Source organism: Scyliorhinus canicula, chromosome 7, assembly GCF_902713615.1.
Source record: "Scyliorhinus canicula chromosome 7, sScyCan1.1, whole genome shotgun sequence".
NCBI classification, from domain to species: Eukaryota; Metazoa; Chordata; class Chondrichthyes; order Carcharhiniformes; family Scyliorhinidae; genus Scyliorhinus; species Scyliorhinus canicula.
In genome coordinates, this window is record NC_052152.1 from 73,470,942 (window position 1) to 73,483,389 (window position 12,448).

General features: G+C 42.8%; 1 protein-coding gene across 2 annotated transcripts in view; it reads right to left on the bottom strand.

The window, feature by feature from the left end:
* Window positions 1-7,621: 7,621 nt before the first annotated feature.
* igsf11 (immunoglobulin superfamily member 11) overlaps window positions 7,622-12,448 on the bottom strand; it is a 261,451-nt gene continuing 256,624 nt past the window's right edge. For both annotated transcript variants that reach the window (XM_038802223.1, XM_038802224.1), the window contains exon 7: window positions 7,622-9,919. In XM_038802223.1, coding sequence (XP_038658151.1) covers window positions 9,490-9,919 — 430 coding nt within the window. In that variant the 3' untranslated portion in view covers window positions 7,622-9,489. The remainder of the gene's footprint in view (window positions 9,920-12,448) is intronic.

Genomic DNA, 12,448 nt, shown 5'->3' on the forward strand with positions numbered 1-12,448 from the left:
AAAACTCCCTGGGTCCTTACTCACACTAAGCTTGTTCACAGATCGTCCCATGCTCACTGACCTACATTGTTTCCCAGTTAAGTGACACCTTGATTTTAAAACTCTTCGGCGGGACAGTTTTCTGGTGCAGCGTGCCCCGCCAACAGCGGGATTCTCCGTCCAGCCAGTCGGCCAATGGGGTTTCTCATTGTGTGCAGCCCCACACCTTTGGGAAACTCCCAGGCATGGGTGCACTGCCGGTGCAACGGACAATCCCGCCAGCGGAGAATCCACCCCTTATCTTTGTTTTCAAAGGCCTCCAATGGTTGCCCCATAACATATCTGTAATCCCACAAATCACGTTTTTTTTTGAATTCCAGCCTCTTGAACATCCCAAATTTTCATTGCTCCAGCCCCCCCCCAAACCCCACCACCATGCTTCTCATCTCTTTGGACAAGCTTTTGGTTGATCTTCTCAAACATTTCATATTACATCAAATTTCAGTTTGTAACGCTCTGTGACGTGCTTGAAGATGTGACTCCATGAAAGCTGCAGTTTAAATACAAGTTACTGTTAAATTTAACGGTAAATTGAGTGAGTTCCATTATACTTTGGGTCTCACTAATTATTTCAGGCTCCGAAAGAACAAACTTGGTGTCACAGAACCACATTATCCCGTTTCCTTTCACTTCTTTAACCTTGGAGCTCTCCTCCTCTCTGAGTGATGTCCCTTCACCTTGGCTTTTCAGCTGAAAACAAAATCATGCTCAGAATTAAGTTAGTAAATTAATTCCAAGATTTAATTTGGCACATCAGATTCAAGTGATTCTTAGCATACTGTATCAGTGAAATAATTACAGGACAATTACCTACCCATTCCCAAATGATAACAATTAAGCGGAGTGCACTGTTCCTTAAAACGTGATGCGTACAATAGGTCCTTTGATAATATTTTTTTGGAGCAGCTCACAAGCTATGGTGGGTTTAAATTATTGTGTGCCATGATACCATCATGATGAGAAATAAGAAATCCCCTCTATCAGACCATAGCTTTAATGATGTTGGTACCACATGAATGTCTTGTTGTATGGATTTGAAGTGCCAGAAGCAACATCTGTTTCATGCATATTGGCTCTGTCATTATGGGATACCCAGGCACGTTGTAAACCTGCATGGGGATAAGTTGATCGCAAATAACAGTGCAAGGTCAGCTAATTTAAGTATTCGAATTGTGCTCTGGGCCGATGCACTGGGAGGGCCACAGGGACTAGGTGTTAGAAGGTGGTTGTCAGCTGCTGGCGACACACACTACACTTCCTCCCCCCCCCCCCCCCCCCCTCACCCCCCGCATATGGCATTCATAAAAGTATGCAGAAAATCGTTTTGCTTTCTTGTTTCATTGTTAATGCTTACTAAAAAGCCAAGCACAGTTATTTGGCTGGCACTCCTGTGCCACTGGAACAGGAATTCCAACCACCACCCTACAGGCTTCATGATCATTCCCCATTCTAAATGCCAGGGAGGTGGCAATTTAAAGATATGGGGCAGAGACTCACAGCCGTACCAGCAGTATTGGAGCAAGCACACCAGCTTGGCTATATCCAATGTTATTGCCTGGTTAGAGGAGAGTGGGAGATGAGTCTGGCTAGAGATGTCTATTGGAGAAACTGTTCTCTCAATGTGTCCACTAGTGCGCCTCCTATTCATGCAGCATTGCAGGGCCCAGATGTGGCCTTTGCACACCATGCATGCTTTTCTTCAAGCACAGTACTTACCACTGGCTTTCGTTGAGGTATTACTGTTGGGATTTCCAGGAACTCTCAGGATCCTGCTAGACACAGTTACAAAGATGACATCAGGATTGGAGGGGCGGTCAGGTGAACAAAACCTTCCACCCCCCTCAGTCAGAGGCACAGGAGCCTGAAATTTAAGAAATAAATGAAGAAACATCATCACTTGATTTGATACATTCAGCCACCAGCTCAGATACTGACACCAGGCACAGAATGTAACATATCGAGGCAGGGTCATGTGGTGAGTTAGTTGGCATGAGTGGCCTGTAGTTGAAGCAGGGAAAATAGTGACAGTGCCAACAGCCTGGAGGGTTAGCTTGTGCACAAACTTTTCTGCAGAAGACTTTTTGATTGGCAGAGGGGTGGTCATACAGGGAAAGGCTGATAGTGATGCACAGAGATGTTTGTTGTATTGACAGATCTGCCAGAAAGGCCTCGTCACTGTCAAGGAGGAATCCAGCGCCAACTTGTGCCCAGGAATGTGTTTGGAGCTTGGCGCCCATCCTTTTCAACATGGAAGTTCTGGCACACACAATGAGATTACTTGTGAACCCAACCATCCCTGATGGCCAACGTCTCAGCTTCCACTGCAGCAAAAGCCGAGGCCGTACGACATTCAAGTGCTGCAGTGGAAGCACTGATTGACTTCACGAGACCCAGTTTGTTGTTTGCAAGCCCAGCTTGGTATTCTGTATACTCAAGATTGTTGCCTTTGAGGCTGCCAAAATCATTGGTCAAAGGAGCTGGCAAACGCCCACAGCAGCCCAACACTCTGTGCTCCAGCAGATTACTCACATTACTGAAGGCGCAACCCAGAGAAGAGGGAGTGGCACCATGGAACATGGTGGTGAGGTTGCACAGTGGTTAGCACAGTTGCTTCACAGCTTCAGGTTCCCGGGTTCAACCCCGACCTTGGGTCACTGTCTGTGCGGAGCCTGCACATTCTCCCCGTGTCTCCGTGGGTTTCCTCCGGGTTCTCTGGTTTCCTCCCACAGTTCAAAAATGTGCAGGTTAGGTAGATTGGCCATGATAAATTGCTCTTACTGTCCAAAAAAAGGTTAGATGGGGTAACTGGATTACGGGGATGGGGTGGAGGTGTGGGTTTAGGTAGGGTGATCGTTCCATGGGCTTGTGCAGACTCGATAGACCAAATGACCTCCTTCTGCACTGTAAATTCTATGATTAGCCTTTCTACGGTCTATGTTCTATGAACTGGCTATTCTCTTGTCAGGATGGAAGCATGCTTGCTCCACACTTCCACCGCTGCCCCTGTTGGAACTGTCAGACAAGACTGCTGCCACCCATACTAAGCTGGTGCAATCTAAAACCAGATCCGCTAAGTCTTGTCCATGCCGGGTTGTGTCCCATGAAGACCCTCTGGGAGATCCTCAGAGCGATTGTTCAAACGCTGATAGAACGGGTAAATGAGGTTGATGATTTCTGCAAGGGTCTGCTCCACCAATACCATGCTGTTCGTCTCCCATGTTGGATGCTAATCGACTCACTAAAGGTGGAGGGAGGGAGGGACGGAGAATAAGTGCAACGGTAGGTGGGTGAGAATGAGCGAGCAAGCGCAATGGTGAGTGACAATGAGTGAGCATGTATGTGGAGAGTGAGAGGGTAGGTGGGTGAGTGAGAGAGGGTGAGTCAGTCAGTGACAGTAGGTGAGGAAATGAGTGCGGATGCATAAGAGAGTGAGGATGTATAGCTTACACATAGACAATGTTCCTACACCACAGTAAGTAGATTTTCAACTAAGATTGTCTGTTACAGCACATTCCAATTTGTCTTGGCAAAATTCATGCATTGAACGCCCATCCATATGGATTACTGACATCACCTTTACTATGAATATTAATTCAGATACCTGACTGGCCTCATGTTTACTGTTAATGCTCATCCAAATACAGAATCATTAATGTCAATTGTAAGTCTGTATGTGAGGAGTGAGTGTGTGTGCATGTGAGGAGTTAGCAATTGTGCATGTGTGTGTGAGAGAATGAAAGTATGTGCAAGAGTGTGTGCGAACAAAAGGCGAGTGGAGATATGTGTGTGAGCAAGGGATGAACGTGAGCAAAGGGTGAGCGTGCATGTGTGTTAGTGAGAGGCGAGTGTGTGAGAGAGAAGGATAATGTGTGTGTGCTGGGGGTGGAAAGTGTGCGAGAGAGAGAGAGGGAGAGGAGAGTGTAAGTGTGTCAGAGACAGGGGGAAAGAAAATCTGTACAAACTGTATAGTTGATTGTTGGGAAGAATGTTTCCTGGGGTGTTTATTTGCTGCAACCTATTTTGATACAAGTTTGAATAAAATGAGTTTCAAAAACAGTGAGGGGAGAGGTGGTTCCTTTGAATAAACCAATGAAAACGCAGGGTGAAATTAACAGACTAAAAGTCAACAACTTGTCAAATTGCACAATTAACAAATCAATAAGATGGATGTACCGAGAGATGGGTGAATGTAAGAGAAGGTACATGTGAACATGAGGGAGAGGTGTGTATGTATACGTCTGAGAGGGGTACGTGTGCATGTGAGAGAGGGATGTGTGTGTGGAGGAGAGACACATGAGGGAGGGTTGTGTGCACGTGAGCAGTGGGTGCAAGAAGGGTACGTGCACATGTGAGAGAGAGGGGTGTGTGCATAAATGTGCAGGAGTGTGTGCATATGTACGAGGGGTTTGCATGCACTTGTATGAGGGGTGTGTGCACCTGTGAGGGGTATGTGTACAGGAGGGGTGCATGCACGTGGAGTGTGCGCGCACATATGAGAAGGGTGTGTGTTCATGTGTGGGGGGTGTGCATGTGTGTGAGGTATGTGTGCACCCAAGAGGGGCGTTTGTGTGTGCGCATGTAACAGGAGTGTGTGCATGCGAGAGGGGTGTGAACAAGTGTAAGAGGGAGGGGTGTGTGCACATGTGAGAGAGGAGTGTTTGAGCACGTGTGAGATGAATGTGTGCGCGCATGTGTGTGTGAGAGAGGAGTGCGTGTACAAGTGTGAGCCAGTGAGATAGAACTTCATAGGCCAGACAAAGGTACTGGCCACATAGGGAATGAATAAGGATAATAATAATCTTTATTGTCACAAGTAAGTTTTCATTAACACTGCAATGAAGTTACAGTGAAAATCCCCTAGTCACCACATTCCGGCGCCTGTTCAGGTACACTGAGGGAGAATTCAGAATTCGCAGCTGGTACGGGAATTGAACCCATGCTGCTGGCCTTGTTCTGCTTCACAAACCAACTGTCTAGCCCCGAGCTAAACCAACCTTCAATATATAGTTAATTTCTGTATCTGATAGTGATAAAGTCACCATAGTTCCAGATGACCACAGGCTGCTTTCCCCTTTGAGGGGGAGAGATGACTGGTCGTGATTTTTCCTGAGGCTCACCACAACTCAGGCGAGGGGCAAGGTTGAGAAGGCGGGGCCTTCATGAATAACAGCCACTATTGGCATTGAATCCGCGCTGTTGGCTTTGTTCAGCATCAGGAAGCAGCTGTCTATAAATGAGCTAAACCAGCCCCCGTATCTAATTATTGGTTGGTTTGTTGGATAAGGTTGTTGTGGATTGATTGTTTTTAGGTATTGTTTTTAATCAGCATTACAGCCAAGAGTCCGCTTTGATGTTCCACAATGGAGGGACTGGAACACCAGGAGTCTGACTGTTGCACAATTTGGGCTTGTGTTGAGTGGAAGTGCAGTTGAATGAGGTGATCACGGATCGCCTGGCTGGAAAGGGGATTTGCTGATGTTCCCTCCCTTTCTCCTGTTCTTTCTCTTCTTTATTTAAATAAATTTGGAGTACCCAATTCTTTTTTTTTTCCAATTAAGGGTCAATGTAGCATGGCCAATCCACCTACCCTGCACATCTTTGGGTGGTGGGGGTGAGACCCACACAGACATGGGGAGAATGTGCAAACTCCATACGGACAGTGACTTGGGGCCGGGATTGAATCCAGGCCCTCGATGCCGTCAGACAGCAGTGCTAACCACTGAACTACAGTGCCACCTGTTCTTTCTCTTCTTGAGCTGTTCCCTGTATCCTTGATGGCAAGTGCTGGCCTCTCAATGGGAAGGTTGTGGAGGCCATTACAAATCAGGAATGGGCTCTCAGAGGGGTTTAGGGATTGGAACTATTGCTCGAGAGCCCCAATGAACGGTTCAATAATTTGAGTAGTAGCGTGGCTCTCATAATACACTTACTGACTGTGTATGGTTTGAGTGTGGAGTGAGGTCCTGTTCCAGGTGTAAAACAGATAGTCCTGGACTCCTAACAGTCATCCTCTAGTTTGATGTTGTGGCTTAAATGAATGCAATGGAAGAACAGGCTAGCCCAGAACAAAAGCATTGTGATTCTTCCAGTATATGTTGTGTGGCCATGCACAAACTGCATGTTTACCAAATGATAACCTTTGTGGTTGTGATACAATTCAGGATTGAGATGAGGTAGTTGCAAAGGCATTTGTGCAGTCGATGCCACCTTGCAACATGGCGCACCCCCCCAGTCACAAAACTGTGTACATGCTCTGCCTTCTCTCAGGTCAGATGAACGTCCTTCTCCTGACATAAGGAACATTTCCCACCTCTGTGATGCAGCAGTTGGAAGTGAACAGGTAGATCATACCCGATTCATCCTGGAAAACAGAGAGGAAACTCCAAGGCCATGGTCACCAGATCTAGCAACAGGTGATTAACTTTTAGGAACATCTATTTTGTAAAGTGCAGATAATGCATTGATTGATCTTGCTAAGAGGGAGGTAAAACAAAGACTCGAGGTGAGTGAGACCACCTAGAGTGCCCTTTCCTTCTCCTCCTCTGGGCAAACCAGCTCGTCTTTTTTGCTGCTTCTGCTCCATCATCCGCTCGGGCTGCAATTCAAGGGTGATTGCAACCAAAGTACTCTAGACAGAGAGAAAGCAGCCTGACTGGAACGTTTGCCATCACAACCAGGCCTTCTTCATTTGCAGCACAACTCCCTAAGCAGAGCACTTGTGTGTGTCTGTGTGCATGTGCATGTTCTTGTTGTTACTGAACATATGCAAATCTCTGCATATTTAAGAACCACAACAACAAAAATGGAAGTGCCAGCTTTAAATCAGCTGATTGATGTCATAATCTGCCTACTCTGCTTACGTCTGGTGGAAATTCCTAACATCCAAGCTACAGCCCTCAAAATAGGGTACTGGGCACAGGACAAGCGGGAATTGTCACAGACAATATAGACACCGCCACTTTAATACCAAAAGGGCACCTGGAACACAAACTGGAGGCACAATGGAGCCAATTTCACAGCCATAAACTTTCAGCATTTTAGGACTGAAACCGAGACAAAATTGCAACTTTAACTTACATCAGTGCTTCTCAAAGTGTGGTACGAGTACCGGTGCCGGTACTCGAGCCATCGTCTGCCGGTACTTGGAGTGTTTCCAGAAAAGAAAGAGACAGTAATCCTGGATTGGCTTGTTTCGCTTACCGGTCCCTGGCACATTGAAAAAAAAACTGCCGGTACACCACATCAGATAGTTTGAGATGCACTGCAGTGCAACATTTCTGGCAGCATTTGTCTATTGGACAATAAAATGTGAGTACATTCATGATTTAGAAATGTTGATGACTGATCAAAAATAGACAAGCAATTATTTTCTAGCATCTGCTTGTTGAGGAAGTGTAAGTTTCCAAATGGCTTCTATTCCTCCATTCCCTTCAATTTCAAGCCAAAATTACTGGTTCAAACATTTAGTCGTCAAAACTGGTTGTTTTATTTTGTACAATTGGTTAAATCCTGATAAACTGACAATGTATAATCACATATGTCCTGCATTGTAATTGTTTTAGAAATTAAACGCAAAATGCCATTTTTCAGTGCTAATGAATTTTATTGTACATTTAAGAGTGATAGATGTGAAGAATCAAAAAATTAAAAATGGCTGGCTTCACATTTTTAAACTGACTGATGCAATAACTGAAATTCATGGCCAAATGGCCGAAGGTCAGTGGTGTCTTTGAGAAGAGTTTTCATTCAATTCTGCCAATTCATTCATTTTCAACGACTAGTAGTCTCATTCTAATAATACTGCAGATATTCTTTTAAACTGATCTCCATGGGCTGCTGATTTAACTTGCAGTATCACAGGTGGATGAAAATAAGTATATTTAGATTTGTATATAGCTGGTGTGGGTAGTAACTTCTGGGAAAGTTGTTTTGGCACTGTTGTCATCAGCAACAGTCAATATTTACATAACACAGATGGAAGCAGCTTCTGTAATGAAATAAAATGACTCGGGCATGCAGTGCAGTAGTCAAATGCTTTGCACCACTGGTAATTGAGACATAGTTTGCTATCGAGGTGAAATTTGTTGGAGCGTCCACATCAGCAAAAGACCTCCACAGTAACTTACAGAATTCAAAATGGCATCTAACGTTAGCCCTCAGCCACTTGTATCCTGAAAAAACAGCCTATTAGCTGGGTCATCATAACCCGGCAATTTCCAGACAGTGGAAACCTGGAATTACTGCCAATCAGCAATCTGCCAGCTAGACGGTTTCTCAGATGCAAATAATGTGAAACAGTTGCAAGAGTCATCGACACCATGAAAAAATGTAAACATAATTAACTTGAAATACAAGAGCAACCTAACCTCTTAATGGGGAAAGAAATATTTCTTCAGAAAATGTTCACCCACAGCTCTTAACAACAAAGTACTGAAGCATTAACACTAGCCATGGGAGATCATTTTTTTCACCGCAACAAACATTTTAAACATTGTTGTGAAAACAAAACATTGTAAAACACTGGCTTTGTTCCACACAGACATTAAGAACATGTTCAGTCCAGGTATTTGCAAACCCATTTTTGTGGCGAAAGATATTATTTAGTACAATCCATTTTCTTTTTTTTTCGTAAATCATCTCAACAGTCGAGTTTCTTCCTGGTCAGGATTGCTGCCTGCAATTTGCACCACTGTACAATTGCTAGACGTGAGCATTTCAGCAAAAACGATGGGCTGTGACATCTTAGGACATCCAGACTGGAGCAGACTTCAAAGCATTACCTTCAACAAAAACTGCATGGTTCCAAATTCATGGCCCAATTGACAAAACTACTTTTCCACCAATTTCTGGCCTTTGCAATGCACTTACAATTAGTTACTGAATTCCGGAATTCAGTCATTAATATTCCACAACTAGTTCTTCCATTTAAACATCGCCCTTCATTCAAACATTTCTTCTTTTCCCGGGTGCGATACAGGCATCTGAAGGTTTAATGAACTGATGCAATCATTTTATTTTGGGTTAAAAAAAATCTTCAGGTATTCCTGTCCGAGGGCGGTAACTTAATTTCAGACATATTTTCAGTCCCTCAGAAATTATTAAGAAGCTATACTCAAATCACTCATCTTTAATTACAAGCAACTGTCTTGTTCCTTTCAGAATAACTTGTACTCCATTTTTAAGAACCTTAAGAAGGTACATCAATGTCAGTCGATGATTTTTGAAAAGCGAAATAAGACTTCAGAAATGTGTTAATTTAAGACAAAATGCAGTTGCATGTAAGTCAAGTCAAACTCAGGCATGAAATGGCTTTGCTTTTATATAACCCCATTCACAGATCAGGGAAGGAACCGGACTAGAAAAAGTTTTCTTTTAAACATGAAAAAATATAAGTCTGCAACTGAAATTTAGGTCATGAGTATAGTCTTCAGTCTATCAATGAAATGTTACCTATACCAGAGATCCTGCCCTGTTCTGTGCAGGTATCATGACTGGTATGCCACCCATTCGTTGAAGATTTGAATGACTAACAGCATAGGAGAGGGTGTGCTGTGAAGGAGCCTTCCGACTAAGCGAACCATTGCATTTTGCTGGGTTTTGGGAGGATGGTGATAAACTTGTAGCAACAACCATTGCCTTCGGCGTGGTGCGGTGGCTTCCATTTGTATACAGTGGCCGGTTCCGTGGATGACTGGACGTCGTTGTAATTGAGTGGAGCGTATGTCCATTGTACCGACTGAATGGGTTTGACTCGTAGATGGGCGTCTTATTTTGCCAGTAGTGGGCATTGTATGTGTTTGCGGATGTAAGGGTAAAATTTTCTGAGGAACTAGTTGGATGAAAACCTTTGGTAGATGATGATGGTGGGATGTCATCTTCCCTGAAGAAAGGAACATTAATTTTTTTAGATCTCAGAATAATAGTGAGCCATCTACTGATTCTGTTGCATTTTCTATTATATCAAGAAATAAAACAAATGATTTATAACATGACTGATGATGCATGAGGTAAAGTGCTAAACCCTATCAGTCATATGGAATTAAAATACAATAAACTAAATAGATTATTGCACTGATCCTGTGCTCTATCAGACGTAGACCTTTAACCAATATTCAAATCCATGCTTCATTTTGATGTAACCTCTTACTGAAATATGTCATTTGTTCGCTATACATTTTGTTTGTATCATGTGGAATCAGTGAATTACATTAAAACACCTAGATAGTGAAGGCTGTTATTCTTCTTAATGGCACCATGAAATTAATATCGCACATTGTAAGGGTCCCTCCTGTGACTTCCCTTATTTCTTTATTTTTTTTACCATCATCATTTTGATCAATGGATTCTTAATGGACATGTATCTTAAATCAAGCAGCAGAGAAAATGAGGAATTCAAAAAGTTGCAACATAGTGTATGGTGCTAGCTTTTGAGCAGCAGAACTCAGACTTTGTGGCATCCGAAAGATAGGATGTGATTCGATTTGATTGGTTGGTTGGTGGTCAATGAATTGGCCAAAAGGCCATGATGTGGAGATGCCGGAGATGCCAGCGTATTCACCTGAGGAAGGAGCAGTGCTCCGAAAGCTAGTGTTTGAAACAAACCTGTTGGACTTTAACCTGTTGTTGTAAGACTTCTTACTGTGGCCAAAAGGCCGTATTCTGCCACCGCGGTAACAGATGGTGATTGGGTCCTGGAGGCTCAAGGAAGAAGGAGCTGTGAGTTCTTGCTCTCCCTCTCTCTCGAAATGCTGTGAACTGCTGTATTCCTGAACCTAGAGAACCTGAATGAATGAAACTACAGTGAAAACTATTACAGACTGAAAACAGAATCCTCGACCTGAAAGCCTAGTTTGAAGAAAATGTGCTCAAAGACAACCATTAGGAACAAAGACTCTTTATCCTTTTACTTAGTATTTTCACCCCTCTCTTCCCCTCTGTGTTTGTTTGTCATGTGTGAACGTGTGTGTGTGTATAGATATATAGAGGGTGGGGACAAGTTAAAGTGGGAGGGATTTGGAAGTAGAAAAAAGCTTTTAACGATTTGTATTTGCTGCATATTTCATTAATGCTCGTTATAAATAGAAAGTAACTTTAAATTTACAAACATGTTGACTATAATTATTGGGCAGCAAAGGGCCAAAGATATCAGGTATTTTTCTGAGAATTATTGGTTAATTCAATTGTGTTGCGACTCCGGGTCAAGGGGGACTGGAATTGACCTGGCTCTAGCCTAGGGTGTCGTAACAATATTAAAATTATTTTCCCACAAATCTCAGTTCCACAGGAATCAAATCTTGCCCATGAGAGCAGAGCTATTCCATTTCATTAGTTATTACAATTGGCAACATGGTTCATGCTCATTAGATTTAAATATAATTAAAATAAATCAACAGTGTGTTTTACAAAGTCAACCGTTGCTTTAAAACTAAAAGCCTTGATGAATTCCGCAGTACATTGATCGTTATGCTAGTATTCTCAAGATTTAGAACAGACCTTGGAAGTAAATTATCCCTGTGTCTTCCGAGTTGCCTAGCAACTTTGAAATCAAAGTGGTTTCAGTACTCCTATCAGTTTGACCTAGATTCAAACCCGCATAGAAGTCAACCTTCCGATCATCTGCTTCACTCTCCTCCTTACAGTTAGGTATTAATGAAGTTCACCATCAAGGTACTATGGTTCACACCAGTGGTTCAGTGGATAAAAGCCCAGCAGTATATGGTGCTGAGCCTGCCCTCCACTTAGTACCCACATCCGTGGCAGTACGATTCTATAGGGGAATTCTAGGAGAATCAAACATGTCTCTCATCACTCTACATTGATGTTCCAACACATTACACCATCAAACTATCCTCATTCAAAAGCTCTCACTTGGTCATTGAAACCTCGCGTATTAAAATTGTCTTTTTAAATGAAATCTTACATTTAATGCACTTCAAACAGACTTCCCAACTAATCAGAGAACCTGTGAATAGAATCCCAAGGTCCACAGAGCTCTTGTACATGATCCATTATTCCTTAATCCATCAATTCTCAGCACATTTTGTACATTTTTTTCTGGAATCATAATTAGGATATGAGATTTTAGCTTAAAGGATGACAAATGTAACTGCTATAGCTTTCAGAATGAAAATTACATTTATTCATTTAACCCAATCAATCAAATGTTCTGCACAATGAAAATAGAATGAGAATGTGAATTTCATAAATTTTCTTCCATAGAACCTACTAAGAAACTATACATTTGGTGAAACTTGCATCGATGTCAGAGTAACACGGATTACATTCAAACTTCCTGCAATCGCTAATCGCGGAATCTGAAAAGTACAGAAGAAAGTATATTCATATGAATATATTCAGTATATTCAGCTGAAGCTTGACAAGTACAGAACACTTCCATAGTATAGAGAAT